Consider the following 27,503-nt stretch of genomic DNA (forward strand, 5'->3'; position numbering starts at 1 on the left):
ATTAACACTGGACAGAAATTCTCCAATCCCGGAGAGTCCCGGAGATAAACCACCCATTTATTTCCCTCCCACCCCGACTTATTTCCCCTCTTGCATACATCAGTCACCAAGGCTTCCCCCCCTTCAAAATAAGCCTGCAGGTCGCACCGGTGTGACAGATCTCAACCCACCATCTCTGTTCCCAATCTCGCCGTGATAGTCTGCAGTGAAAAAAAGTGTGGTATGAAAACCCCAAGCTGCATGCTACTGGGGTCTCCCATAGGGTCGGTTATTATGAGTGGTCTTGTTGGGCTGATTGAGAAGCTCATTGGGTGGGCCTACCTATCTTCGGCGGTGGCGTCTTTTTGGGCTTTGGGGGAAGCGGCTGCATTACCTTTGCTCCAAAAAGATTAATATTGACAGTTTTTTTCCAGTTGGAAGACCGGGCAGGATGTCTGGTGATGCCATCTAGAGGGAAGGGACGGGATGGATACTCCAGCCGCCCGTCACATCATAGGGAACTTTTGTTATCTGGTTGCGTGACCAGTTACCCAAAGCAGCCTTGAGTTGATGGGCAAGGAACTGCAATTGAGACTGGTTATTGATAGCTTACCGAGGACTTGCTCGGCCCGCTACTGTTGTGCCTTGTTACTTACCATCCCTAGAGTTTTCGACTGCAAAGGCGGCGGTGGCGGTCAACTGTGAGACTTAACCTCTCATATCCTGCCGGGTTGGCGATGTGAGACAGACGTTTTGTTACACAAGACGTCTTGCCCAGTGATAGGCTTTTGACTTGGTTTAGAGATCTCTGGACGGCGAGGTACCGGAATTATCACGTTACCGGTTGGGAAGGTGAAAATCATGAAGTTATATCGGTTTGTTGGAAATGTGAGACGGCGATCAAAGAGTCTAGACTTTGTCTGTCGAGTTGAGATCCGAAACTTGTGTCTCTGAACGGCTGCTACCTGTAACTTGTAGACTTTGGCGATCGTAGAGTATGGGTAGAGCTCCATTCTTCTCCTCAAGCCACCGTGCTTCACTCTTCAGATCTGATATCCAAAAGCTTTGCTAGCAATCATCTCTCCATCGATCATACAAACTGTTGATTAGGTAGACTTCATTCAACCCAGGTTGTGATCTGCATGTATATTCCAAGCTCTACATCCACAATATCCATCCATCACCCTTAGCCTTTTGCTCTGTTGGTCTGAACTCCGTTTCAAGCCCTACTTCGACTTCAGCTGTTTGTGACTTTGGCTCGACGAGGCCTGTATCTAAGCTTCTTTTTACCCACCCACCTTGTGGAGATCAGAAATTGGCGGCTCTATCTATGTATGTGTGCATGTCTCTACATCCTCTCTACTCTATGTATTCCTATCATCTCCCATCCTTTTTATACCCAACCCCTGCCCATATCAGCCTCCATATCCCGCCCCGGCGGCCCCCTTGCCCTTCCCCGGCAAACAGTGGATCCCCAGATCGGAGTGGGGCCGAGCGGGAGCGCCGTCGCTTAAGTGTCACTTGTGTCCGTGCCCGCCGAACCGACACAGCGGATTTTCCCCTCCGCCCACTCTCTGTCTGTGCGTACACCTCCTCATCATCATTAGTGCAGTGGCCTTCTCGTTTACGGATGATCGGGCATGTGGGAGATGGGATTGTTTTAGGGCACTTTCGTTTTCAGTCCAATAATCTGCACGCTCAATGTAAGTATGTCTCGCTGCGCAGGATTTTTCCTGCTCACATGCTCACTTGCCCAGACAGACAGACAGACAGACAGACAGCTCTCTTCCGCTTCGTTGTTGGTAGGTATCGGATAACGTCGCGGTCGCGGATGCCGAGACAGTCAGCCATCCTAACAGCAAACAAGGTGAAGAAGGCGCGGGGGTAAAAATCAGGTCAGAAATTCACAAGAAGCGGTCTGTCTGCTGTTCAGCTCACCACTTCGCCAGAAAATGGATTGGTTCAGTCGGTTATCGGCAGCGGAGCTCAATGTCGTCATAGCTTGATTCGCGGGGTGGATATACGCTAATTGTAAATGGGGGAGGGAGGGAGGATGGCGTGGATGGGGAGACGTTTACGTAGGAGAAATTTAGAGAGAGGTGAACTGAGTGAGTATGTATATGCGGTTTTGGTCAGGTGGAATTTTTTCGAGAGAGGAGGAGGGAATTGTTGATCGTCTACTCCATAGTGGAGAGAAAGATCAACTGTTTCGAAACAAACGTGTAAAGAATGAATGCTGGTGGTTCCGGATATGGCAGGTGAGAGGTGAGCAGGGGGCTGTTGAACTTCGTGGCTGGTTCTTGAGAGAACCTCATGGGCTAAACGAAAAGAGTTGTTCAAAGAGTTGAGAAGCTTATTATCAGGTTGGTTCTCTTGCTTTCCATTGACTCCTCAAAAGGACTGTTATTCCGCGTGTGAGTTTAAGCTTCCCTGATTTTCACCCAAAACCACCAATTCTCTTACCCCCTCATTTCCCCGCATCGCATGTTGTGCGTGTCGAATTGGAGGACACACACACACCTCTCCTCCCTCTCCTGCCCATCACCCACTCGGCCGCGCAAGAATAACCCGGAGAAGATCCCGGGGTTACATATTTCCAAGAAAGGCCTGCCCCCGGTGTCGCAGAGAGTCAAAGTCTTCCAGACTGATATATCATGCTTGTAACAGACAAAAACAAGGCGGTGTGATAATGTCGCATTGGACAGGTTTTGTCCTGCCAGATAACTAAATCTCGATCCCTCTCATAAAAGAAAAATAAAAAACGACTTGTCTGCTGCTGCTGCAGCTGTCATTTTTGCTTTGAGGGGAAGAGAGATGTATCATGAAGCGCGAGAGAGGCTCTCAGGGAAGGATCCCGGCATATCAATCTGCATGATGTACACAGCAGCGAATGTATGTCCGCGGCACAGTTGATCCGTGGATACCTACCACAATGTACCTCTCCTCACAAGCGCGTCAGGGGGTGCATGATGCCGTTTCGGAAAAGCCTTCTGACAGTGAAAGACTTTGGAAACTCTGCGGGGTGGTGGAAACGCCAATGCATCGTTGCTATCATCCATATTGTTGTTGTCCCTGTCAAAACATCTGTCATGGATTATAAAAACAGGCAAGCTGCTGAAATGGTCTCATTTTGACATGCAGAAGAAGTTTTGGGAGACATGCAGCGTGGGGGGGGGGTTCCATTTCTTCGCTTCGTTTTAATGTGCAGTTGTTGTCTCGGGCCAATCCAATGGCTGTCTCTGGCTTTTTTGCTCATCTCCATTGATGAATCAAATCGTCTATGCCCAGGTGGAGAACATTGGCGCGAAGTGCATGCCGTAGCAAAGTGCAGTACTGACTGGAATCCATGGCATGATGATAGCGCAGAGTCGAAGAAGACTTTTTGAGTGTAACTGTCAGAAGAAGAGCTGATCAGGACTTTGAGATTTGTGTGTTGACCTCGGGCAAATAACGTCCCGGGAAGAAGGCAAAAGACGGGACTTTCTGAGCCAGTAGAAATTGAAGAAGGGATACGGAGAACTGGAATACGAAAGCCAGTGGAGGCTCGTGCCAAAGTGTTGGAGGTCAATGCTGGGGAAAATCGGTTCAGATAATGCAGCTTGCCGGAATCGAAAAAATGGCGATATTCGGGTCCTTCGCGTGCTGCACTCTACACTCGTACAAGACAGACCAGTCAAGGCGGCCCAGCGGCCTGTCACCGGAGGGGAAGGGCCGCTGCGGATGATCCCCATGCAGAGGAGAGGTTAAACAAACACTCCCGTGTCTCTGTAACCCTCTGTTTTGCTTTGCCAACTTTGACATGCTGAGCACATGTACTCAAGACCAGGTTGGGAAAGAGGATTGTGATTCATAGTGATCAATCTTTCAGCATATGATGATTTTAGCTGAATTAGGAAAATGAGTACGGCCAGCTAGTTGGATTCATGTTGATGGAAGGCGGGTATCGCAACTGGGGAAAGGAAACGTTCAGGCAGGTCTTGCGAGTCTGATCGATCAACGATCAGACTCCAGCCTTTTCTGAGGTGGTGCAAGTGGGACAAATACTGTCTCGAAAATCTCCGGGAAAAGCATGGCAGACGTCAAGTCATTGCACAATGGCTTTGTTCGCCGTTCGCCCGTCGAAGGTCGGTGATTTGTCGTGTGACATCCCGGTGGTGGTGGTGGTGGTGATGGTGGTGGCTGGTGATTCTCAAGCAAGAAGATGGTGGTGATGGTTGGGCATCCACAAGGTTCTCACTCAAACCCAACCTGGCCGCCTCAACTCGCTGCGTCGAGAGTAGTTCGCTTCAACCCTCGACGGCACAGGGAATCGGGTTGCAACGGAGCACATCTGTGAGTGGTCAACCACCAGCGAATCCCACGAATCAGCCCCGCATCTGATATCTGTGCCCAACGCCATCAGTCAGTGAATCTCTTTAGCAGCCGCGGCAATGTTGCTTTGATCGATATGCTGAGTGTCCAAGCAGCCGAGATTGGTCACACTGCATGGTAGCTCACCGTCAAAGACCGATAGATGACCTGGGCTGGGACAAGGCTGGCTGCCATGGACGCTTCGACAGAGGCGCCACACGCAGCCATGGTAATCTGTTTTTTTTTAAAAATACCGAAGAGTATTGATGCGCAGTGCCATGTTGCACTCAACAACAACTTGAACAATGCTGCCGTCGACGATATACTGTCGCCGTCATGGTCTAGGTTCTGTTCAACGTCCGGAAGCGAGACGGCACCGGAGACACGGCCGTGCTCTTGATATTCAGGACCCCCTCTACAGCCGCCGACGTGCATAACCGCACTGCCGAATTGCATGAAGGCGTTTGGGAGGGTCTGCCATGATATCATGGCACATGCGGTGCATCACCGGAGATTATTCAGCTCGAGAGCTTGCCATCGGGTGACTGGTGACCTGGGGGATACCCTTTGGGCAACAAGGCCGGTGTCGAGCTAGGTAACCTTATCTGCGGCGGCTTCTTTTACTGGCGATGGTAGAAATCTTGGTGAGAATTTGTTGGACACGCTACTGCGGCAGCAGGAAGGGTGCCTCTGTGGTCAGGACATTCTGTCTTGGACGGCAGGTGTGGGGGCGTGATCTCCGTGTCTGATCTGAAGATCGTCTTGTTTCCATCTGGCTTCTCCCGATCATGTATTTGATGAGGGGCTGAGGGGGCGGTTGTCGTTCGCCGCGCAGGCAAGACACAGAGACACGGTGTTGAGATGGATGGAAGTTCCCAAGAGCGGAATCCGAAGCGCACAGACCATGGCACCATTGGCGGGAAGTTCTTCAGCTGTGCACAGGCCATGATGTGGTCCGCGTAAGGACTGGACCCTGACAACAATGCTCACCACCAAAGATTCCCTCTGATGAGAAGCCGTGCAGGAGGCAGCAAGGACGACTCGCAGGTCTCTTGCAGGCTTAGATCAAGATGTCGATGCACTAGCGGCATCAGCCCGGTCCTTCTCTGATTGAGTGTGATGGGATCGCGTGCGCCAAGAGGAATTCTTTGCGAGGTGTCGTCGTCGTCGACCAACAACCTTGATAGCCACATCGTATGTACCCGCAGGATAAGACTGGCCTGCCCTGCTCGACAATGCGGGGAAGAAAGAGACTGATGAGAAAGTAGAGGCCGAAACCCCACGACACGGAAGCAAAAACTCGACGCGCTGTCTCTCCGTGTTCATTCGCATCCCACTCCCAGGGACATCTTGGCTCAGCACCAGCAATGTAACGCTACATGTGCCCCCCAAACATTTTCTCTTGTCGTCTTGCCGCTAACAGCTAGCCTCGTTGTATTCCTATCACCACTCACCGCAGAGAGTCCGCAGAAGCGCAGGAGGCAGGGGCAGGGGCAGGGGCAGGGGCATGGGCAAGCACAAAAACACATTGTGGAGAAGCCCTCCCCTCCACAAGATCACGACTCTGTACCCTACCCAAATTCGCGAGCAATGGTTCCCTCTCGTCCACCTCCACCGTCTCCTCTGTCTCTTCACCTCTAATGCCTCTGCTCTGTAGACTGCCCGGTTAACCGTCCGCCACACCGTCCCAATCAAGCGCTGCGCAGCAAAAGCAAATAAGACACTGCGCTCGACCTGCCACTTGAGCCCCCCCTGCTCGTCCTCTGCGACATCTTCACTCCATCTTGTTCAAAGCCTCTCCAACTCTTTCCTCCCACACTGTACTTCGGTACAACTCTCTGTCTCTCTACCTTCTCCGGGCCTATCTTGATCGGCAAGCCAACCAAGGCTGCAAGTGTCACCCCCGACCTAAAGCGGCTCTATCCTGTCTCACACCCTCCAACTCGTCGTCCCGTTCCCCAGTTATTCCTCCTCTTTTCCTCACCCTTGGTATTTTGTCGCCTTAAGAGCCACGGCGCCTCATCCCTATCCTCTGCAGACAACACCCTTGTTCCTACCCCGTGGGCATGGTGTCGTTATTGACGAGCTATGAGTCGTTCCCTTCCTGTCGTGTCCAGCGACGGAAACCTGCCGTGGTCAGACAGCCATAGCCATAGCATGGACTCCGATGAGATTCCTCATGTTGGCTTGCCTTCCCCCTGGTTGGACTCCCTTCCGACAGCCTCCAACTCTTTGTCCACATCGTCGTCGACTTTGAGCTTCGCCCGTACGGGCCAGCTCTCGCCCCAGCTGTCACCCATCAGCACTGGCATGGCCATGTCCTGCGGAGGCTCCTCCTGCCTTGCCTCGCCGTCCCTCTCGCCCCCCACTGCTGCTATGAATTCGCACTCGCTTTCCTCGTCGGCCTCGACGGAATCCTCATGGACCATGAATTACTCGGGCTCGGGCTCGGGCTCGGACGAGGGCCATGAGCACGAGCAGCTTCCGCGGGGCGCCATGAGCCACCACCATGACATACACCATGAACACATGCCCTGGGAGCAGGACGATCCGGATGAGCTGTTGATGGCCCCAAAACTGGAGCCCTTGGATGATGATGGATTCTGTATGGATGATTTGGGGGAAGCCCCTGCCACTCCCATTGGAGGAGTTGCCCATGCGCTGGGGCTCAACCAACCAAAGCCAAAACGACCCAGAGGACGTCCTCGGAAGCACCCCCTTACCCCTAATCTGACTGCCAACAAAGTCACCAAAGGCCGCACCAAGACTGGCTGCTTGACATGCAGGAAGCGAAAGAAGAAGTGTGACGAAGCCAAGCCGCGATGTAAGTGAGCAGCTGTTGTCTTTGGTCTACATGGTCTAATGCTCGGACAGGCATGAACTGCGAAAAGAACGCCGTCGTGTGTGAAGGCTATCCGGAGAAACAGATCTGGAAAAGCGGCAAAGAAAGGGCCGAAGAGGGTAGGCAATCCCTTTCCCCTCTGTCTATGCTGTTCGTCCTAACCATTAGCTTCAGAACGTCTCAAGTCACACAGCGTCATGTCCATTACGATGCAGCCCATCTTCCACGGGCTCGAGACGGTCGAAGACATGATCTTCTGGAAGCACTACAATGAACACCTCAGCGCCGTGCTTACTGTCGAGGGTGAACACAAGAATGCTTTCAAGGACATGATGGTGCCCATCGCGGTCAAACACCAGGGCCTCATGCATTCCATCTTGTCTTTGGCAAGCAAACATATTGACTTTGACACACCCTATGGAGCCACCGTCTTGCGCAACTACCCTTCCACAAGCCTGGACCTCATCCGGGAACGATCGATTTTCCATCACGACGCCGCCAGGCAGAAGTTTTTCGAAGATGTCGAGTTTAGCAAAGGAAAGCCCTGCACCGATGACGAGGTTTTGGTGTCTGCTCGCTATGGACAGATGCTGTGCTTCCTCTTGGAAGCTCTGGCAGAGGGTAACCCCCGTGGCGAGCATCGCGTCCACCTTTCGGCATACCGCAGTCTTATCGCCAGCTCGCCTCCTGGAGATTCGGCCTTCTTGTCGTTCATCGCCGAGTTTTTCCAGTACCACATCTTCGCCGACGAATTGATCCACTCGTCCGACAAGTCAGGCTACCGTTCCATGTCGGACGCCCAAGAGCTCCCGTCGGTCCCTCATATCCACCCTCCCCGACTTCTTGGTGTTGCCGATGGACTGCTCGAACATATTGTCCCCATCACCACCATCAGAAACTCGATCCGGCGTAACATGGCCGCCCACGAGCCCGTGATTGTCGACTACATTAGTCTCTATCGCGCAGCGGAGATCGATGCTGCGATTCGAGAATGGGCTCCCCATCTGCCCCCTGGTGATCATCGCGGAAATGTCAGCCTCCTTTACAAGCACATGATGCAGATTTATCTCATCCGTACCATTTGGCCCCCGGTCGCCACATCACCCACGCCGACGGCCGCCTCCGTTTCCTCGTTTTCCCACATCCGCAGCTCGCCATCCGTCGGCCGACCGACCTCCTCGGTAGTCAATACCCCGCCGCAGTCTGCCTCTACCAGCTGTGCCTCGTCCCCGAAACTTGGAGCCTCCCACCCGATGAGCGAGCCAAACGTCTACAAACAAAACAGTACCGGAATGGGTTCCTCCTCCAACGTATCCCCGATTCGCAAGAACAGCGGCGGAGGTATTGCCGCAGCGCTGGCCGCCGAGAACCGACCCGACTCCCCCCCTCCCATCCGTCAACCTGTTTCCCACGACGATCGTATCACCCGCGCCGTCGAAGAATCCCTCGACATACTCGACACCTTCAAGCCGAGCGATCCCTCCCAGACCCTGTTGTTGCTGCCGTGTTTCGTCATCGGCACCGTTTGCTTCAAGCCCCGCCAACAAGAGCGCATCAGGGCCGCCATCAAGTCTGTCAGGGGCTACACCGGACTAAGAAACGCCGATCGGGTTGTGGAGGTGCTCGAGGAGGTGTGGCGACTGATGGAGATGGGTGAGTGGGTGCGTGTGTGGGACTGGGGTCGTGTTGCAAAGGATATGGGGTTGGATTTTATCCCTGCTTGATATTTCTTTCTGTCTTGGCATTTTGGTTCTGCAGCATGTCCTTGCCCTCTCTCTCTCTCTCTCTCTCTCTCTCTCTCTCTCTCTCTCTGTTTGAAATATCTCTGGCGACTTTGAACCATGTTTTCTTGTTTTTGTTTGTGGAAACGCCAGAGACAATATATACACCTCCCCTCCTACCCCATATAAAGCAGTCTCTTGTTTGTTTGTTTATTACATCATGTATTTTTCCCCCTTGTATTCCTCATACTTTCCGTTTCAGTGAACGGAACAGACAAGTTTATTGTTTTTTGTGTTGCTGTTTTTATCTGTCTGTTATTGCGGAAAAGGAAAACATACAAACAAGTCGTTGGCTTTTGACAAGAAAGAAAGGAGACGGACACACAAAAAAAGAATTACGTTGTATTGGTAGGAGTTTTGGGGATGGGGGCTGGGTTAGGTCTGGGGATATAAGGGGGTGGGGGGCATAGGTAACGGTACGGAGCAGAAGGGTTTTCGGGTTCTAAGTCAGGGTTTTTGGTTGGGGGTGGGTTGTAGTAAGTAGGAAGGTTTTCTTTACGGGGTTGCTGCATAGTACGGTCGTTATTTTTGGATTTGTTGTTTTTTTCACCACTTTCCTCTTTGGCTACACACACACACACACACACACACACACACACACACACACACACACACACGCAAGAGGTGTTGGAGTTGGAATATTTCTTTTCTGGGAGAGTTTTGGTGCATGTATATCTTGGGGAAGGGTTTTCTTGGTGGGGGATGGGAGATTATAAAGGAACATTTAAGGGCATGTAAGCGGATAAATGGGGGGTTTGGTTAAATAGGTAGTTAATGGTTTGGCATATTTTTCGAGGGTAGGAGATGGAATTTACACACACAGTCACGTTCGTTACATTTTGTTGATTTTTTGTCATTGACTGATGGTGATATTGACTGGTTAAGAACTCCAAACATGCTTCTTGGCTAGGCTAGTGTGATGCAAGATATCTTACAGGGATCCTAATAAGGGACATATATCTTACACATTACTCTTTCCTCTTTCTTGACCACCAAATGTGATGTTCCGGTTGATGCTTATGTACACTGACCCCCAGCCCCTTCTCAAGATTACACCCCCTATCTAGTCATCACTCTTCCCATCATCATCATCCTCCTCCTCAACAACAGTAACATCCCTCTTCTTCCCCTCCTGCTTCAACGACACCTCCACCCCCCCATAACTCTTCTTAATCTCATACTTGCCCCCCCAAACCAGATCCTTCGCCACAATCTCCCTCGTGCGCCCCAAGCTCTCAATAGCAGCAATCCGATCAATAGTAGCCTGCAAGTGCTCCCTAAACCCGGGCTGCGCCACAATCTCCCTGAACGCAATATGCATCGGCACACTGCTCGCCCTCACCTCGGCCTTGCTCGTAATGCTAAACAGATTCAACCTATCCAACGCCCTGACAAAATCCGCCCTCGTCATGATCTCCTGCGCGATATGGAGAGGGTAGCTAGGCAGGATATGGCCCTTTGCGGGATCATACGTCTCCTCCATCTCCTCCTCCTTATCCACAAGCGCCGTGGCGAGAACCACCGCAGCAGCCGCCCACTTCTGCTGGTCCATCACGTCGTCATCCATCTCCTCGCCCAAAATCCAGCATTGGTTCAAAAACCAGGTTTTTTCCACTCGCTTGATCTCCTCGCAGGTAGCGAGCATGTCTTGTGATTTCGCCACCCTGTTGAGGAAGTTGAGGCGCCCGCCGACACGGTCGTAAATCTCCTCTAGGATTTCGCTCGACGGGACCTCAGAAAAGTATCTCCTGCGGTAGTTTTTCAGCGCGGCAATAGCCTGGTGCTTGGGCAGGTCAAGGACCGTCAGCACGGCCATCCTGGTGGAAAGCTGCTTCAGTCTCTCATAAACCCAGTAGTCGTCGCTGTTGAAGACCATAGTAACAAGATTAGACGCAGCCCACTGCTCCGCCCGCTGCTGAAGCAGTTCAATCAGGTCCTTCCCGTCATCATCGTCCCGGATGAGGTGCATTTGGTTAATGATAATCACCAACGGCCTGCCCACCCTCGCCCGTCTTTTGAGCGCGACTTTTTCAACCTTGTTGAGGGCGCGTTCAATGTCGAGGAGGGCGGTGGTGTCACGGGGCCCGCGCTCGGAGAAGTAACTCCCCATGTAATCTTCGTGGAATTCATAGTCTAGCGCCTTGCCGAGGCGGATGCGAAAGATTTCGAGGTCGGCGTGGGCTTCAAACATGGCCACGCCGTCGCCGTCGATCTTGCGCATCGCTTCGAGGAGCATGGAGGATTTGCCGGTGCCTTTTTCTCCGATGAAGAGGTGGTAGTGGCCTACCTCCTTGCCGGCGACGATTTCGTCCACGATGGACTGCTCGGGGCGCTCGATCCAGTGGGTTGCCGCGGCGGTTTTGGAGAGGGGGAGGTCTTTGCCTATGGCGGCTAGGTCAAGGACGGGATCGCCGGGTTCGAAGGCGTTGGACATTTTTTGGAGGACAAAGTACTTGTAGGATTTGTGGTAGGTGTAGGCTGCGAGGGCGAAGCCGGTGCCGAGGACGAGGATGGAGGCTAGGGAGGTGGCGGCGGACTCGAGCATCTTGTACCATATGGAGGGTTCGTGGCGGTGATCGTCATCTGGGGGGGCATTTTGTTAGTATCGGGCATCTACTCCGTGATGATGTTTTGGCGGGATAGCATTGAGGGTGTTGTAAGCGAGAGCCTCATAGGGGAAATGTTAGATTTAAGGATGAATCCCTGCACCAGTCCCGACCCCTAGATGTTGCGTTATTCTGATCATCCCAAGCTCTCGGGTCCCTGATAGATATGCCCATGATTGGGTCAATTGTCGGCGCGTTCCTGAAGCTCTCGAGATATCTCACGCGAGCTCAGGTACTACATCATTCCAGTCGCGAGATGCCCCAAGTGCGCGCAAACCACCAAAATAAAAGAGCTGAAAATAACGTACCATTGCATTTGTCTTTATCCTTGGAATAATGTCTCCTTTCCTGTCGTGGTCCAGGTTGTGGCGTCCAATGTATCCTTCTCAACGTCGTGGGTGGTGGTGGTGGTGGTGCGCTCCTCTCATTTGGTATCCTTGGCCCACGAGCCCAAAGCCCCCTTTGTGCTGCCACCGCTGCTGCCCCACCCGAATATCCACGGGATGCCAACCGGCTCCCTGCCCGTATTAGACCCATATGTGGTGATTATCGGCGTTTCCCTTTTGGCGAAGAGAGTTTTAAAAGAAATAAATGGCGAATAGAAGTCCGGAAAGACAAGAAGTGAAAACGGTGGGAAGATGTATCAACACCCAAGCAACGACCCAAAGGAAAAAAGTGGTGGCTCCCTCACGGCCCGCGGCAGTTGGGCTTTTGCTAGCTGCAAGAAACAATGATAGCGCCTGAGCTAGACTGGGATGTCGCTACCGGCGGTGCGGGAGTGATCGATGTGAGGATTCGGAAAATGTGGCTGTACAAACAGGAAAATATGGGGGTTGAAGTGAGTGAGTGACTTTGACGATGTCTGATGATATCAGGTAACACCAAAAAGAAAAGTTCGGGAAATGGAGTCCAACGAGTGGATAGCGGGATCGCCAAGAACAAACAGAAAAAAGCAGAAAAAAAAAACAAAGCCAATTGTCAAAATCTCCAACAAGGGATCTCGAGAGTTTGTGAAGGTGTGTTGTTTGTCTCTCTCAAAAAGAGGGAGAGGGAAAAGAAAGGGGAGCATTGAGCACGGGACAAGGGACGGAGACACGATAATCGGAAAGCTATCTAGGGTTACAGCGGTGACATCAATTTCTGGGCAGGCAAAAGGGTGGTCAATTCGCGTTGGCTGTCCCTTCTGCCGGCAGGCCCAGAGGGAGGGCAGACGGCGAAACACAGCGCCCCGAAACTTGACGTTGTTCCCACAAATAGCGTAGCGGTCGCTGAATTGGCGGGCCCGATAACCCACAAGCTCACCAAGCTCACCAACAAGCTCAGCTGAGGGATTTCGATGGACAGGGACCGACTGCACAGAAGAAGCTTGGCAATGCGGGGGGTCCATTTTTTGGTGCTTGTGTTCTGGAGGCCGCACATCGGGGCCAGACCACGTGGGCTTGGAATGGGTGTTGAGCATGTGCCACTGCCTGCCGGCTGGTTGTCAGCTGCCAAGGCTGCCCCTGAGCCCCTGAATTCAACGACATCTCAACATGACGGCGATGAGCACTTCGATGAAGGGGCGTGATGTTGTTGGAGAAAGCATACGTGGTGTTTATTTGGTTACTGGCGGCTCTCAAAATGCCAGTGGCAGCAAAACCGGAACTGCAAGAGGCATAGAAGGGAAGCTTTCTCTGAACAAAATCTACTTGCTCTCCCCCACCAAGAAAAGCTCGATGACATCCCCCGCAGCAACACCTCCCGCAAATACTTGGAGTAACATAATGCCGTTGTCGCCTCTCAGAATGTACTTGCTGACCCCGAGGCGGAACCACCTGGCTTACACCAGATCAGTGACAACCTCCACGCAGCATGCTCGAAACACTGGGAGACCAGAGGCTCAAGCACCTCCCATGCTATGCGCAACCTTTGGGATGTGCTACTACTATGTCTCTGTCAAATTCTTCGGAAATACTATGTTTTTCCTTTGTATTTGCCATATCTGAGAGACGTGTAGAACGGAGGATGCCGTTCTTTCCAATATTGACGATTCCAAGCCATGAAATACCGTGGAAAAAGCCCTACAATCGCAACCCTCAAGGTAAACAATGGAAAGAGCGATCTGAATAGCCTCCTGGACCGTGCGCCCGACCATCGAGGTGCGCGGCTTTCCAGGTCTCTTGACAGGAAATCTCACGACTTTTGTTCTTAGTCTTCCTCAACTCCACCGATCAAATCGGCTGCTCTCGCCGCTGCTCTCCGACCCCGGGCGCCCGCGAACGAACTGGCATCTCGCCAGCAAACGAAAGGAGTATGGTATGTGACATTTCCAATATCTCATCCTTTTACCCATCGCCACCATTGTTCAGATTGCTTGTGTGGTGTGGTCACTGCTGGCTCACGAGTGCGGGTTCGATGGCGGCCATCCCACTTTCAAAATCGATCACCCAGTGATGTCTCTTTTTTGGACATTTTTGTGCGTTTTTGGAAAGAGTTGCTGCGGACGTTTTGCTCCGGGGATGGGTGGCCTGGCCTGATATTTCAGACACTGGGGTTTGGCAGTTGCTGGGCCTTGTGCTTGGGAGGGAGATTAACTCGTGAAAGAGCTCACTTGGGCAAGTGCTTAAGTTGTTGAGTTTCCCAAGCAACTTTGGCTTACTCCCATACCCCCTTTTGCTTGTTTACTCACAACACATCACCCGAGTTACCTTACCTTCTTATCCATTTACAAGCACTTCTTTTCACATCAACCTTATTCATCTGCCTTCATCCTACTTCAGCATACCCCCAATCTACCTCAGTCTTTTCTTTCTTTTATCCCAACTCTCGAGAGACTCTACACCATCCTCTTCCATTATTATGATCATCTTCACCAACTCTATTCCAACAATGGCCATTCCTTATCCCACGTTTCTACACCCTTCACCTCATTCTTCTACACGATCCTGCCCAACTTCTCACACGCCCAATACTGGCTGTTCAACACTAACATGTCAACTTCATAGTACCAGAACACATTTCGTCCAGATTCACACCTCAACCCGCACCTCAAACTCATCACCTTCTCACCAACTTCGAACATCTTTGGCAGACACTCACCTCACTTTCCTCCTTCCAAAACCTCCTCATCCTGCCTGATCACAGCCACAAAGACTACACTCCTACTTCGAAATCACACAACTGGTTTCCCCATTTCAAAGCCCCAAACTCACTTCCCATCAAGCTTGTTCATAATCAACAAAACCCCTCAGCATTTACAACACCATCCTTTGCTATTTTCTCAAACCTCACTTTCACCCCAACCCCTAAACCTGGTGATGGTTCCTCAAAGCTAACAAGTCACAGTCACAATGGAAACAGGAAACTGGAGCGAGGAAGGCGCAGCGGGCGGTAGCTCCTCCGCCTTCAGCTGGCTGGACGAGCTGGCCGAAGAGGCCTTGCTTAACGAGGAGGCAGAAGAAGACATGGGGGTCCACGGTGACGATTTGGTCAGCGAAAGCTGGCCTTTCCCTGCCGTGGAAGCTGCGAGGCAACTCCCGCGTCTGCCCTCCATGGCGTTCGCGGGCCAACGGAGCCGGCGGCGGCAGCCTTGCTTCCAGCCAACACTCTCTGTGGTCCGGGACCTGTCACCGGCCCCACCCCCGCCGACTCCAAGCTGCGCTCCGCCCCCGCCTCCAACGACGTCTGTCGTCGGCCAGGCAGAGGAAAGCTTGCACCGGTTGGGCCCGGTTGACAAGGGCAAAGGTAAGGCAGTGGACGAGGAGCAGCCGGCTGGGGGACCCACCTTCCAGCAGACGGTGGCCGCAGCACCCACATCTTCTCCCTCCCAGGCACCGCCAATTCCACGGCTGCCCTCACCATTGCCTTGCTTTGTGCGCCGTATGTTGGAGACTTCTGCCCCCCCTCGCTTGGCCGACCGCCCGCTGCATCCCGATCTCCTCAGAGAGAGGGTGCCGGTCGCGACTGCCTCACCGCGTGAGTTTACATCCTATCTCTCAGTTCTCTGGGGCTTTATCACTTACTTTCTGCGTAGAAACTTCGGCCACGACTCTGCCTGTGCCACAAACCAGGCCACCCATCCCACAGCTCCCGCCATTCATCCACTCTCCTTCGCCAACCAAGAGAGCCTCAACCACACCAATGGCGCCGACAGAGAGGCCAGTCACACCTCTGCAAGTTGCTCAGCCAGAGCTCAAGAGTCGCTGGAGCCCCTCGCCTCCTCCCTCACCGACCAAGGTTCAAAAGCTCATGAAGGCAATGAGCTTCGCAAGTTTGAGATCCCAAAAGTCGAAAACCAGTCTTCGCGAGCAGTCGAGTTCCTCCTCTGTTCCTCCGGTTCCTGATCTCCCTCCGACGACTCCTGACACTACAAAACGCAAATCCGATCAATCAAGTGCAAGCACAAAGAAGAGCTTTGGTTCTTTCGGCAAAAGCTCTTTGGGCAGAGGTAGCTCGTCCTCCCAAAAGTCCAATTGGGTGGCAGCAGCATTCGGCCGTGATTCCTCCTCCATCACGCGTCCAAGAACTGCTTCTGGAAGGACCGAGAGAAGCTCGACAACAGAGAGAAGCTCCGGCAGCAGTTTGATGAGCTCGGCGTTGAGCAGACAAGCAAGCACGATCACCCCAGAGAGACCACAGGCTGGACTGTCGTCTTTGCCTCTTCTTCCAGCAGCTTCTACTTTCCACCCCGAACCCCCCTCCGCTACTCACATAGTTCCGTCAATGCCACCTGTGCCTCAGTCTCCCCCCCACCCTTCAGATCTGCACAGAAAGATCTCCATGCCGAGCATGTTCCTGCGGAAAAAGAAGTCGAGCTTGAACAAGAAAGAGGACCCTCAAGAGAATACAGGTGAAGACGAGGAGGGCAAATGAGGGAGACACCAATTCTTCAAGATATCACTGGCTAATTTGAACAACCCAACAATTACCACAGGGTCACGACCAACGACCGTATGCCACACAGGGCAATTTACGATTCAACACCGCCGACCGCCGTCTTCAACAACACGCGAGTCTTCATACAACAAGTCCAATATGTCGTTGACTTCATCTCCTTTCACCTTGAACATTTCCTATTCTTGATTCTCCTTCTATTTCACTACTTTCGCGTTTTTCTTTTCTTTTTCTCAATTTCGGTCTGCATTTCGAATCCGGCGTTTGGCACACAGGACATTCGCCCAGGGATAGAAGACTTCTACCCCTTTATACTTGTACCAAAAGTTCCCGGTACGAGGGATCAAAGCAGCATCCATGATACCCCCATCGTTCAGCTTACGGCATAAATAAGTCTCAACGAACATGGTTTGGAGAGATGATATACCTTGAGACACCCATCCACATTTCATTACGGTCAAACGGAGCATCACCACGGAAGTATCACCATGGAGGCATACAGTACTCAGAAAACATGGTTCATCACCAGATACCCGGTATTTCAGGCGTTAGCACTGGTAGGCGGCATCACCAGCGAGGAAATACAGTACTTACAGGACTATGGTTGCATTGACACGGCGTCAGGGCGAGGTGGATCATAAAAAGGGGCATGAACAAGGGCGTGCAGGATTGGGAGGAAAAGTCATTTTGCTTTGCATTTATATGTTTGGGGTATAATAAGGGGTTACGATCATTGCTGGCATGGGTTTTGTGTATTTTGGCATTCGCAAGGGAAGGGTGACGGTGTATGAGAACGGTTACGGATGAATTCAGATATTTTGGGGCTTTGAGACATGCACTTTTGTGCATGTGAGATGTGTGAGATATGTTGCTGTCTACGAGCTGTGCTCTGTGTGTGAGCCTAGTTCTGTGTAGGGTATGTCTCCTGTTCACAGAGATGTTATTCAATGCAACGAAGGATGTGGTAATCTCGGCTTTTAATCTCATGTAGGTGAACGTCTCGTCATCTCGACCTTGTATCTGACCTTCTCGTCCTTATTAATGTTTAGTCTTTTCACCATCGCAGTCAAAGCTTTAGGTAGGTAGCTAAAAGATGATATGTGCATCCTTGGAATCGATAGCTCAGACAGGTGACAGTCAAAGTTGGGACCGTGGACACCAACAGCTGAAACAGCTGAGATGGCAGCTTTGGATCAAGTAGACTGGGGGATTAGAAAGCTCAAACATTGCTGAATCCTGCTTGGATGGATGGGCGTTGAAGGTCCATGTGACTCGAGTCGACCATAAGGTACGTCAGACAAGACTCTGCGCAACACCAGGAGAGGAGAAATCGAAGAGATATGCTGCATAACCCCAACCCGTTGTTTTTCCACTTGGATTTGGACCCTTCGCACCTGCTGACTTTTGATGCACGATTCAAAAGTTTAACATCACGCGTCCGTTTGCTCAATTGTCGAGGAAGTACGAGGTGGTGGTCGGAGTCTGAGCTCAAAAGCCTAGAAACCAACAGCTAACCCCAACCCTAGGTATACCTGGTCAACGCGTCGGTGGTTGCTGACCCACTAACGCGTGCAATCGTTTGCCAAAAAAAAAAATTTAGGCTCCCAAGAAGACCTACCCGGCACCCCACGTGGACCAACTGCGCCCTCAACCTTCGCAAAAACCCCTGCGGACTATCCCAATTCTTCCATGCAGAAAAAACGACTCCACAAACCATGCAAGATTTGCGCCGGCGCTCTCCAGCGAACTGAAACTTTGGGTCTGCATTGATTCTGCTCTCTCCAACTCGGCGGCCGCCCGCCGAATGACAATGGGCCAAGAACAGAGCGCTCCTCGCGAGAACGACGACGACAACACGGACATCCAAAGCGGCCGCTCATCCCCACTTCCCCGCTGGGACCACCCGGAAAACCAGGAGCAAGTAGAACGACAACACGCGGCTACTACCGAGCCGCTCTCCGAGACCGAGCCCCCTCCAGAGGCGAGCAAGAAAGAAAAGAAAAAGAAGAAAAAAAAGAAGAAGGATCGCGAGAGGAGCGTTGGTGAAGTTATGGACTCACCGGGCCGATCTCTGTCGCAGCTGACGCCGCTGAAGAGGAAGAAGACGCGTCCTCCGTCTTTGGGGAATGCCGAGAATGTTGGTCAGAGCCCGGATGGTGATGGGTCGGCGAGGCGGAAGTTGAAGAAGTCGAAGCGGATGTCGTTGGGGACGATTTTGAATGAGAATGCCGATGCTGTTGAGAACAATGACAGTCAGGATTCGTTTGTTCCCCAGCCGACGCTTCCAGAGCTCGAATCTGAGCCTCGGCTTGAGAATAATGAGGAAGAGGACGAGGGAATGGAGGATGCTATGGCTTCTCAACGGCGCAAATCGAGTAGCAAGAAGAAGGGCAGGAACAAGAAGGCTGAGCCAGAACCAGAGCCGGAACCAGAGCCAGAGGTGGAACCAGAGTCGGAGCCGGGGCCAGAGCAAGAGCAAGAGTCAGTGCCAGAGGTGGGACTGGCCCCTGAAGCCGCCGCCGTGGAGGATGATATGGAATTGGACGAGGCTGAGGAGGATCTTGCCAACCTGAAGACTGAACGCCCGGATCACGATTCTGACGATGACGTCGACATGGAGGACGGTTCGGCAGCACGATCCCAGCACGTTTCCGAGACACCCGCCCCTCAAGAGGAAGAGGAGGAATCGCATACTTCGCCCATCGTGCACGTTAAGTCCGAGCCAGGGGTGTATGACGAAGACGAGGACATGTCGAGGCTTGGGCAGGGAGATGCCACGGACGAAGAAGAGTCACTTGTGCCAACCAAGACCGAGAGACTGCAAAGGGTGATGAATGAAGCACAGTCTGCCTACGACTCTGGGTATATCGAGACGGATGGCAGCAACGAAAGAAGTCAGAGGTTCGCGACTCAGGTTTCGCCCGCTCTGGACCATGAAGAGGCTACGCCGTCGGAAGATGAGGTAATGCAGAATGTGAAGTCTGCGCCGGAGGAGGATGAGAAGGAGATGAACGGGACACCGGCGAGTGAAGCCAGCCCTGCTCAGGCGCTTAAGGCTGCGCCTGAGAGTGAGGGCGAGGAGGAGGGAACACCAGAGAGCGAGGCCGAGGAGGAGCAGATATTGGAGGCCGATGAGGAAGAAAGCGAGGTAGACGACGAAGAGCCGGTTAATGACCCCCTCGAAGACAGTGCGGACGAGGAGGAGGTAAGCGAGGAGAGGTTCTCCGAAATCCCCGAAAGCGACATTGAACAACCAGAAATGCAGCACGAGGAACCGAGAGTCGAACCACCGTCGGAAGCTGGGAATGTGCCGACCAGTCAGAGCGAGCAAGCTCATGTCAATGGGACCACCGTTCAATCTTCACCAGATCTTGGCGGCGACGATGTTGCTTATGCGGCTTCGCCATCACCTCCTCCCCCCTCATCTGCCAGGGCCCGTTCTTCCACGAAACGTAAGGTGAAACGTGCTTTCAATCCCGAGGCCCCCGTCAGCGAGCCAGACGCACAGCCGGAGACATCCTCAGCTCGCTCCCAAAAGAAGCGTAAATCAAGAGATCAACCAGAGAAGCCTCAGGAGGAAGAGAAACCTGAGGAGCCCGAGGAGCAGCTCGAGGAGGAGCCCGAGGAGGAAGAAGCTCCTGCTCCCACCCCAGCACCCAAGAAGAAAAGGTCCAAGAAGATTCGCGAAGTTCTTCAAGAACAAGAGGGCGGCGAGATCGATGAGGAGGTCCCCGCTGCCTCTACACCTGCCCAAAAGCAGAAAAAGACACCAAGGTCAAAGAAGTCGAAGAAGGCGGCCTCCGAGGAACAAGAAGAGAAACTCGATAAGCACGGTTACGCTACTGGGAGACTTACTGCTGTTGAAGAAGATAAGGTCACCAAAGCAGTGAACAGGTTTCGCAAGGACGAGGGCCTAACCCAGGCTGAAATCAACAGGATCATCCAAGAAAACCCTGCCGTAGCCGTGCACAATGCCAAGGGTGCCCCGACATTGCATGCCGCTCTTTGGACCGCTGTGTGCGAGGCGTGCCCTTCAAGATCACGGTTGAAGCTGCAGAAGTTTTGCAGACGAAAATTCCACAACTTTGTGGCACGTGGTCAGTGGACTGCTGAGCAGGATGAGGAGCTACAGGAAATGATGAAGATTCACGGCAACAAGTGGACAGTCATCGGAGGTCTGATCAACAGACATCCCCAGGATGTTCGTGACAGGTGGAGAGACTATATCGTTTGCCGGGACAAAGTAGTGAAGCATGACTGGAGCAACGAGGAGGAGGCGAAGCTCACCCAAGCCGTCAAGGAGGCTGTCGACAAGATTCGGAAAGACCTCATCTCGAGGGGGGAGGACGAAGGACAAGCCGAGAGCCTGGTCAACTGGCAGGCTATCAGCGAGGCGATGGGCCGGACGAGAAACCGACTTCAGTGCATGGAGAAGTGGAAGAGAATACTCAAAGCTGAGCCGATTGCGGACCGGGATAGGGTCATCACCTTGCTCCCTGATACTGACAACTGGAGAGTTAAACTGGCTCGCCAGGATTTGACCAAGATTACACCAGCTGAGAAATACAGATTGGCCTGCGTCATCCGTGATGGCTGCACGGAAACCGAGCGGGAGATCGACTGGAAGAAGATTACCGAGAGGGTCTTCAAGGACAAGTATCAGCGTCAAGCCCTGATTGTTATCTGGGGCCGGTTGAGGTCGTCGGTGCCACACCATGGGGATAAGACCGTTCATGAATGCGCGCAGCATATTGTTGATAGGTATGATGAAGAGGGAGGATTTGGGGACAGCTACGGCAACTACCCTGATGAACAGTCCCTTCCTCCCAGCGCCAAAAAGCCTCGCGGCAATGCCAAAAAGCCGAAAGAGCCGACGACGAGACGCCGCTCGACCTCCGTCGCCTCCGCCAAAAAGAAGAAAAAAGAGTTGAGTGAAGCTTTTATTGTTGACGAGACTGACTCTGAGGGTGAGACGGTGGTGGAGAACACTGTGATGGAGGATACGGTGATGGAGGATGCTGCCTCGATCGCTTCCGATGCCCCACCGATCGACTCTGATGAGGAGCATGAAGAAGAAGCGCCCGAGGAGGCCGCAGACGAAGAAGCAGAAGCACCACCTCAGTCCTCCGTCGTGAAGCGCCTCGCCCCTGAAGAGGATGACACCCTGGATCAAGAAGACGAAACACGCCCCCCATTTGTGCCGTCCCCCTCGGTCGAAGCAGATGCAGCCCGCACTCGTCGCCGCGAGCGTTCTCTCTCCAACAAGCCCCCCACCCCTGCCGCCATCGAGGAAGAATCTGGTGAAGAGGTCCAGGACGAGGACATGGTCACCAGCACTCGTCTCAAGTCGGCCAAGAAGCGCCCCGCCACCGAGGAGATGTCGCCCCGCAAGAAGAAGAGAAAGACCAACTCGGAGAGTACTGTCCGGCCTGCGGTTCTGAGCAGTTCTTCGCCTGCTGTTACGTACGGGAGGAAGTCGAATAGCAGGAAGGAGAACAAGAAGGCGGCGGCGGAGGCGGTGAAGGCGAGGCAGGCGAGGGCGTTGAGCACGATCAGCAGTGATATGGATGACATGGATGATATCCCTGCGAGGCTGCCAGGGCAGACGCCACCGGGGAGGGTGACCAGGAGAGTTGCGAGAAAGTAGGAGTATTGCAGGTCTCGGTGGCGGGAGCAAGGGAGGGAAGAGGAGATGATGAAGCGATTTGGGGGAGTTGAAGGATGATGATGTCAGAGGGGAGAAGGGGCAGGTAGTCAGTCGTGGGTATCCAGCGAGAGTGAGTCGAGTTTGGAGCAGAAGTTGGGTGGGGGGAAGCGTGTGTGTGTGGTGAGGAGTGGGGGGGTGAGGGTTTACATTTAATTGCATGGATTGGTTCTACCTGTATGATACTTGATGTGTTTTCGGAGAATTGTCAGCGTGCTTGGTAGATAGGGGTTAATGGAAGGGTGTATGTTTTGCATCTATAGAATGTTGTCGTGTGTACCATCTTGCGAACTCAGTGTTATGGGATGGCCCAGCTTAGCTTGGGCCGGAGCATGTAAGTCAGATCATCGTCCTTGTTGTCGTTGGCCTCAGCCCTGGTGTTATGCATTTTCCTGGCGTAGACGTTGTTGTCTTTGAGGAGCATTTCGCATTCTTTCTGCACCCTTAATCAGTCAATCATCAGTCTGTAAGCAGGTGATGTCGAGAGGGGTGCTCACCTAGCTTCTGTACCGGTCTGTGAACTCGACGGTTGAGATCTGGATTGCTTCTGGCTTGTTCTCGTATTGGGGGTACCAGGTCTTTGAAGCTGGGCCAGGGGGTTAGTAAGGTTCGGCAGAGAGTAGGCAGGTAAGTTAGATGGCTATACCTTTAAAACGAACTCATCCTTGCTCCCGCAAAGAATGAGGAGCTGTTGCTCGAGGTATTGCTTGTCGTAGCACCTGTTTTTGAAAGGGATGTCGACTCTTTTTTGCTACGAGTTGGTTAATCGTGACGGTTCCCTGTCAAAGACTGGACATGGTCCGAGCTAGCCTGTTGGTTCTTTAGGAAGTGATCTCATGCCCATCGAACTGGCCAAGACCGCCTTCGAGGCAGCCTCCTGGCCAACTGCAGTGGCTACCGGGCGGTATATGTTTCCCCCTCGGGGACAACGTGCGCAACGTGCAACCCGTTTCTCCTCGTTCCGCTCGGTACTTCAAAGAGCGCACTTTAACTGCGCTCTCCCCATCTACATCCATCTTCGCTACGTGACCAAAAGAGGGCAAATCGTTTCCAACGCTCATACCATCTGCCAGAGGAGCCTCCCTACTCTGTGACACTCCACAACGGACACCCATCTGTGGAACTCAGCTGATTAAGAAACTGCACGGCATTTTGGGCAGGATCCGTATCTTGAAGCGACAACCCACCAGAAAGGACCTTATCTCAATGGAGTCCCCGCGGTCGACAACCAAGGCAGACGAATCAAAGGTAAATAAGGATTTGGAACTGTGATCATATGTCGAAGCTCCCAATTTGGATTCTTCACGGGCTGTGAGGGCATATTATCGTCTGAAGGTGGGCGCCTTGGTCCTCGGAAGGTAGGTGCTGATGCTGGAAGTCTTCCTCACTTTGGGGTTTGTTCCTCAACCCATCTGTTCCTATCAGTAACTGCAGGCCGTTAAAGATGAGTTTTTCCTTACCAGGGAGAGTGATAAGTCATTGCTGTAGAGGTTGGTAACCTGCTCGCAGCAATGATATGCCATCGATGACAAATTTCTTGTGCTTGATGTATCTCGTGTGACTTGCGAATGCCAGATCCAGAAATTGCATGTGTTTACTTCAGGAATCAAGCGTGAACCAGACAGTTCCGGCAATACACCCCCCTTTAATGCCGCTGCCCGGTGTTATTTGATTCGTTGACCACTATGCTGTTGCACTTGGAATATTAGAGATGGCGGGGGCAGTAACTAAACATCATCGCCAACATCTTGATGTGCATGCACCTGGGGAGGCCAAAGTCCAAAGTCTGATCATCTCTGATGCCAACATAAACTCCTTGCACTGCTCGGCTCGCAGCTGCTCTGGGCCACTCAGGGTTAGGCGTGCTGGTGCTCTGCCAGCAGCACTCTGAGCAGTGCCCTCCCCCCCAACCTTCTGTTCTAGTACCTATAGTTATCACAGGTTTGCACCTGCTGGAAGCTGCCACAGTGAGAACCATCCCATCGGACCTCCTTCCATCTCTTGTTTGTTATATTCTACCCTGTAATCACAGCAATCCTCCCCATAGTCAGCTGCACTAATGGCAAGCTGCGAGTTTGGCTAGTGATCAAATGAAGTCTCACCATCGTGCTCAGCGTTCCTGCGTCCAGTGATAACATCCTCTCTCTCACCATGCAGCCCTCCCTTCTTCATGAAGCCGCCATCCTACTCCCCATTGTCAAAATTGACCCGGTTAATGCCCCATATAGTGACTGTGTGGCGAGAGATGTATATTGCAGTGGGAGTCCGGGCTGATAGTGAAAGCTGTGGATCATACGGCCTGTCTACGGTCAACCCACTTGTTGTTCAGCATAAAGTTTGCTATCCCCATGAAGTAAAAGGCCAGGCAACCTGGCCATACACAAAGCCCGTCAGCAATCATAGCCTGTCAAACAAGCAACGCAAGTAGCAATTCGGATAAGTGCCCACACAAACGACTAAATCCGTTACAATATCACTAGAAGACCGCAAAACCGCAACAGCAGACCACCACCGCCATATAAAACCCTCAGAAACCACCCATACCAAAACCGACCAGACCTATCTTGTCACCGACCACCAAAAAGAAAACAGAAAACACCTTTCCCACCCCCAGATTCCGAACCAGCCGATACCACCACATCAACGCTCCTCAAAATAAAACCTCCCCAACCTTTCGCCCTCCTTCGGACTCCCCAGACCATCCCCCCTTCCCCCTCTCTGACCACCCCCACCACGCCCACCCTCAAACTGCTCCCTAATAATTCTCTCCGCCGCCTCCCTACTATTCGCCCCAGTCCCCGTAGACTCAGACCCAACAGACAACGTACTCGGTGACGTTACATGGCCCCTCTGCTGCTGGGCCAAAGCCAGCGCCTGCTGCTGAGCAACATGCTGATGCGACCCCGGCTGCTGCGTCTCCCTGATAGCACTCGTCGGATGTGTCAAAGGCTGCCCCTCCTGCATCGGAACCGGCCCCCCAGTAGTAGTATCAACAAAGACATCATCCCCCACACTGCCAGGCATCGTAACCCCCTGCGCGGCAGCCACCGTCCCCTCCAGCGCAACCCCATCCACCATCCTCGCTCGCTGAATCTCCCTCGCGGCGGTCTGGCTGACGGGGGTGTCACTGTTGCTGCCGTTATTGTTACCGCTATTGTTATTCTCCGCCAGCCGTGCATCAGCAACTGGCCTCCCAACCCCAAGCCCACCACCAATATTCCGCCCCGTCATCCCCAATCCCCCCCCAGGCGCACCCTCACTAAATCCAGAATTACTCCTCTCCAAACCCCCTACCCCCCCTTGCCCTCCACCACTCGGCATCCCCCTCCGATGATAAATAGGCCCACTAACCGTACTCCCCGCCCCCTCCCCAAAGCCCACCAAACTCTCCCTCCCATCATCCTCCTCATCGTAAGTCCCCGCGCTCCTCCTACTCAACCCATCATCATCCATCTCATCAATCATCATATCCTCATCCACATACCCGCTCCCCCCCGCAACACTAGCACTATCCATCTCAGTCAACATATCCTCATCCCCATCCTCCCTCCCCCTCATCGTCGTAGTCCTGCTCCTCCCGCTGACTGACCCACCCCCCAGAGAAGGGGACACTTCTGTTGCCGAGGCAGACCCAACGGTGCTCATCTTGTTTTGCATTTGGGGTTGACCTTGAGCATCAAAGTAGGCTATACCTGTTGGGGGTTGGAATTGTTGGGTTTGGGTATAGGGTTGGATAGGTGGTTGTTGGCCGGATCGGAATTGTTGTTGTCGAGAAAAAGCGGCGGGGGCCAGACCGGTGAGGCGGGAGATGCGGTCGGCACGTTCGGCTTCGAGGGAGGAGTTGGATGGGTCATATTGGGGGGGTAGGCCGCGGGGATTTAAAGGGTGAGGGTGGTGGTGGACGGTGCCCTTGTGGCCGTCTTTGATGGCTGTTGTGGAGAGGGCCGAGAGGGAGGTGGTCGTGGAGGTTGGGGTTCCGCTGAGTCAGAGTCAGGGGGTGATTAGTAGAGGTGGAAGGGGAAAGGGAGATACATACGGAATCTCAGGGGTGTCTGGGTTGGAGGGGCCTGGAGGGAGGTTGATGAGGGTTGGATGGGAGGTCTGCGACATCTTTGCTGATGGTGTATGTGTGTGCTGGAGGTGAGGCTTCGTGCGAGGCTCAGGGCAATTGATAATAGGGCTTGCGACACACGGAATCTGTGTTTTCTGAGTTGTAGCCGACGATGCCGACGAGGTACAAAGACGAAGTGGGTGATGTTATCCACGCGTTTGGCTGGCTCGCTGTTGTTACTTGTTGATGCTAAAGAGACGACGAACAAAACGCGACGGAGATGAATATCAGAAGCAGCTGGATGAAACGGAGAAAGGATCGCTCGGTGGACTTGCATGCGCTGCTCCCATCCCAAAAGACCGAGCGACAGCTTCCCGGGGCTGCTGGACCGTCTGAAGTCGCGGAAGGTATGGGGCCATGACGTCTGACCTGGGAGTCTAACCAATCACAGCACGAGATGCACCCTTGTGGTTCGACGCTGCGGGGCCAAGCAACTGTTAAGCTTTGAGCTCAGCGGGACCCGCTCCATGACAGTGGCAACGACGGCCCTCTCTCTCTCTCTCGTGGTGAGAATAGCATCAGATACAGCGACGCCTCATTTATGATAACAACAAGAAGATATTCTTATATCATTCGTATCAAAACTTCCCAGGCATAAACCCCACCACCTCCGTCTTCTCCACAATCCCCTTTGCACCCTCCCAAAAAGCAGCATACGCCGGGTCTGTCTTGAGATAATATTCCCTGTCCTCGTCACTGTCGAACTCGCTCACAAAGGCATGGGTTACTCTGTCCTGTTTACCCCTTCAGTATACTGTTATCATCTCCCTAGAAACCACAGATGACAAGGAAAAGAACGCACTTGGGCGTCACTCATGTGCGTATTCACCCCTCCAGTTATATTCTTCATATACGGCCGGTTGGTCTCTGGATGGAGGCAGGTCTCTTTAAGCGCTAGGAGCTTGTCACAGACCTGACACAAAAATGGTAAGAGTTAGACTTCTTGACTGGGTGATGAAAAGGGGTGGGTGGCTGTTTGGCGATGACTGACTTCTTGAACCTCCTCCGGTGTGGCCAGTGGTTTGAAGCTGAACATCACCACGTGCATTACGCCCATGTTGACTGTTTCTTGCGAGAAGTTGAAGATGAAAGATGATTCTTGTGTGTCTTGTTTTGCTTGATGATGATGATATGCCTGAACTTCCAGTGGAGGTGGTCAATCTGATGCTTTTGAGGGTCTGATCTTTGTGCTCCCACTCATCCAACCCCGCATCCATTACATCACTGTTCACCAACCCAACCCGTGATCGCTCAGCAG

General features: G+C 52.8%; 6 protein-coding genes across 6 annotated transcripts; 3 read left to right on the forward strand and 3 right to left on the reverse strand.

Annotated features, from left to right (window-relative positions):
* Positions 1 to 6,417: 6,417 nt before the first annotated feature.
* QC761_509700 (uncharacterized protein) lies at positions 6,418 to 8,895 on the forward strand (the record flags this gene model as incomplete). The annotated part of the gene is made up of 3 exons (XM_062880171.1): positions 6,418 to 7,153; positions 7,204 to 7,290; positions 7,346 to 8,895. The coding sequence occupies 3 exons, from the start codon at positions 6,418 to 6,420 to the stop codon at positions 8,893 to 8,895; spliced, it is 2,373 nt and encodes a 790-aa protein (XP_062731501.1).
* Positions 8,896 to 9,802: 907 nt separating this feature from the next.
* QC761_509710 (uncharacterized protein) lies at positions 9,803 to 12,888 on the reverse strand. Its single transcript, XM_062880172.1, has 2 exons — positions 11,867 to 12,888; positions 9,803 to 11,535 (listed from the first exon to the last, which is right to left on the reverse strand). The coding sequence occupies exons 1-2, from the start codon at positions 12,093 to 12,095 to the stop codon at positions 10,016 to 10,018; spliced, it is 1,749 nt and encodes a 582-aa protein (XP_062731502.1). The 5' UTR covers positions 12,096 to 12,888; the 3' UTR covers positions 9,803 to 10,015.
* Positions 12,889 to 14,887: 1,999 nt separating this feature from the next.
* Positions 14,888 to 17,090, forward strand: QC761_509715 (uncharacterized protein; the record flags this gene model as incomplete). Its single annotated transcript, XM_062880173.1, has 2 exons — positions 14,888 to 15,512; positions 15,571 to 17,090. The coding sequence occupies 2 exons, from the start codon at positions 14,888 to 14,890 to the stop codon at positions 16,407 to 16,409; spliced, it is 1,464 nt and encodes a 487-aa protein (XP_062731503.1). The 3' UTR covers positions 16,410 to 17,090.
* A 1,144-nt stretch (positions 17,091 to 18,234) lies between these two features.
* QC761_509720 (uncharacterized protein) lies at positions 18,235 to 22,077 on the forward strand (the record flags this gene model as incomplete). Its single annotated transcript, XM_062880174.1, is given in 2 exon segments — positions 18,235 to 20,031; positions 20,044 to 22,077. 2 exon segments carry the CDS (start codon positions 18,235 to 18,237, stop codon positions 22,075 to 22,077), a joined length of 3,831 nt encoding a protein of 1,276 aa, XP_062731504.1.
* A 3,328-nt stretch (positions 22,078 to 25,405) lies between these two features.
* Positions 25,406 to 26,244, reverse strand: QC761_509725 (uncharacterized protein; the record flags this gene model as incomplete). Its single annotated transcript, XM_062880175.1, has 3 exons — positions 25,406 to 25,459; positions 25,486 to 26,113; positions 26,171 to 26,244. 3 exons carry the CDS (start codon positions 26,242 to 26,244, stop codon positions 25,406 to 25,408), a joined length of 756 nt encoding a protein of 251 aa, XP_062731505.1.
* Positions 26,245 to 26,823: 579 nt separating this feature from the next.
* Positions 26,824 to 27,302, reverse strand: QC761_509730 (uncharacterized protein; the record flags this gene model as incomplete). Its single annotated transcript, XM_062880176.1, has 3 exons — positions 26,824 to 26,979; positions 27,048 to 27,158; positions 27,237 to 27,302. The coding sequence occupies 3 exons, from the start codon at positions 27,300 to 27,302 to the stop codon at positions 26,824 to 26,826; spliced, it is 333 nt and encodes a 110-aa protein (XP_062731506.1).
* Between the last annotated feature and the right edge of the window lie 201 nt (positions 27,303 to 27,503).

The sequence above is a fragment of the Podospora bellae-mahoneyi genome, chromosome 5, assembly GCF_035222275.1.
Source record: "Podospora bellae-mahoneyi strain CBS 112042 chromosome 5, whole genome shotgun sequence".
Classification (NCBI taxonomy): domain Eukaryota; kingdom Fungi; phylum Ascomycota; class Sordariomycetes; order Sordariales; family Podosporaceae; genus Podospora; species Podospora bellae-mahoneyi.

Bases quoted from the DNA above. Each gene is read 5' to 3' on its own strand.
- QC761_509710 (XM_062880172.1), bottom strand. From the start codon at position 12,095: ATGGGTCTAATACGGGCAGGGAGCCGGTTGGCATCCCGTGGATATTCG. The intron at 11,536-11,866 runs GTACGTTATTTT...ATGCCCCCCCAG, and splicing joins GGATAAAGACAAATGCAATG to ATGACGATCACCGCCACGAA.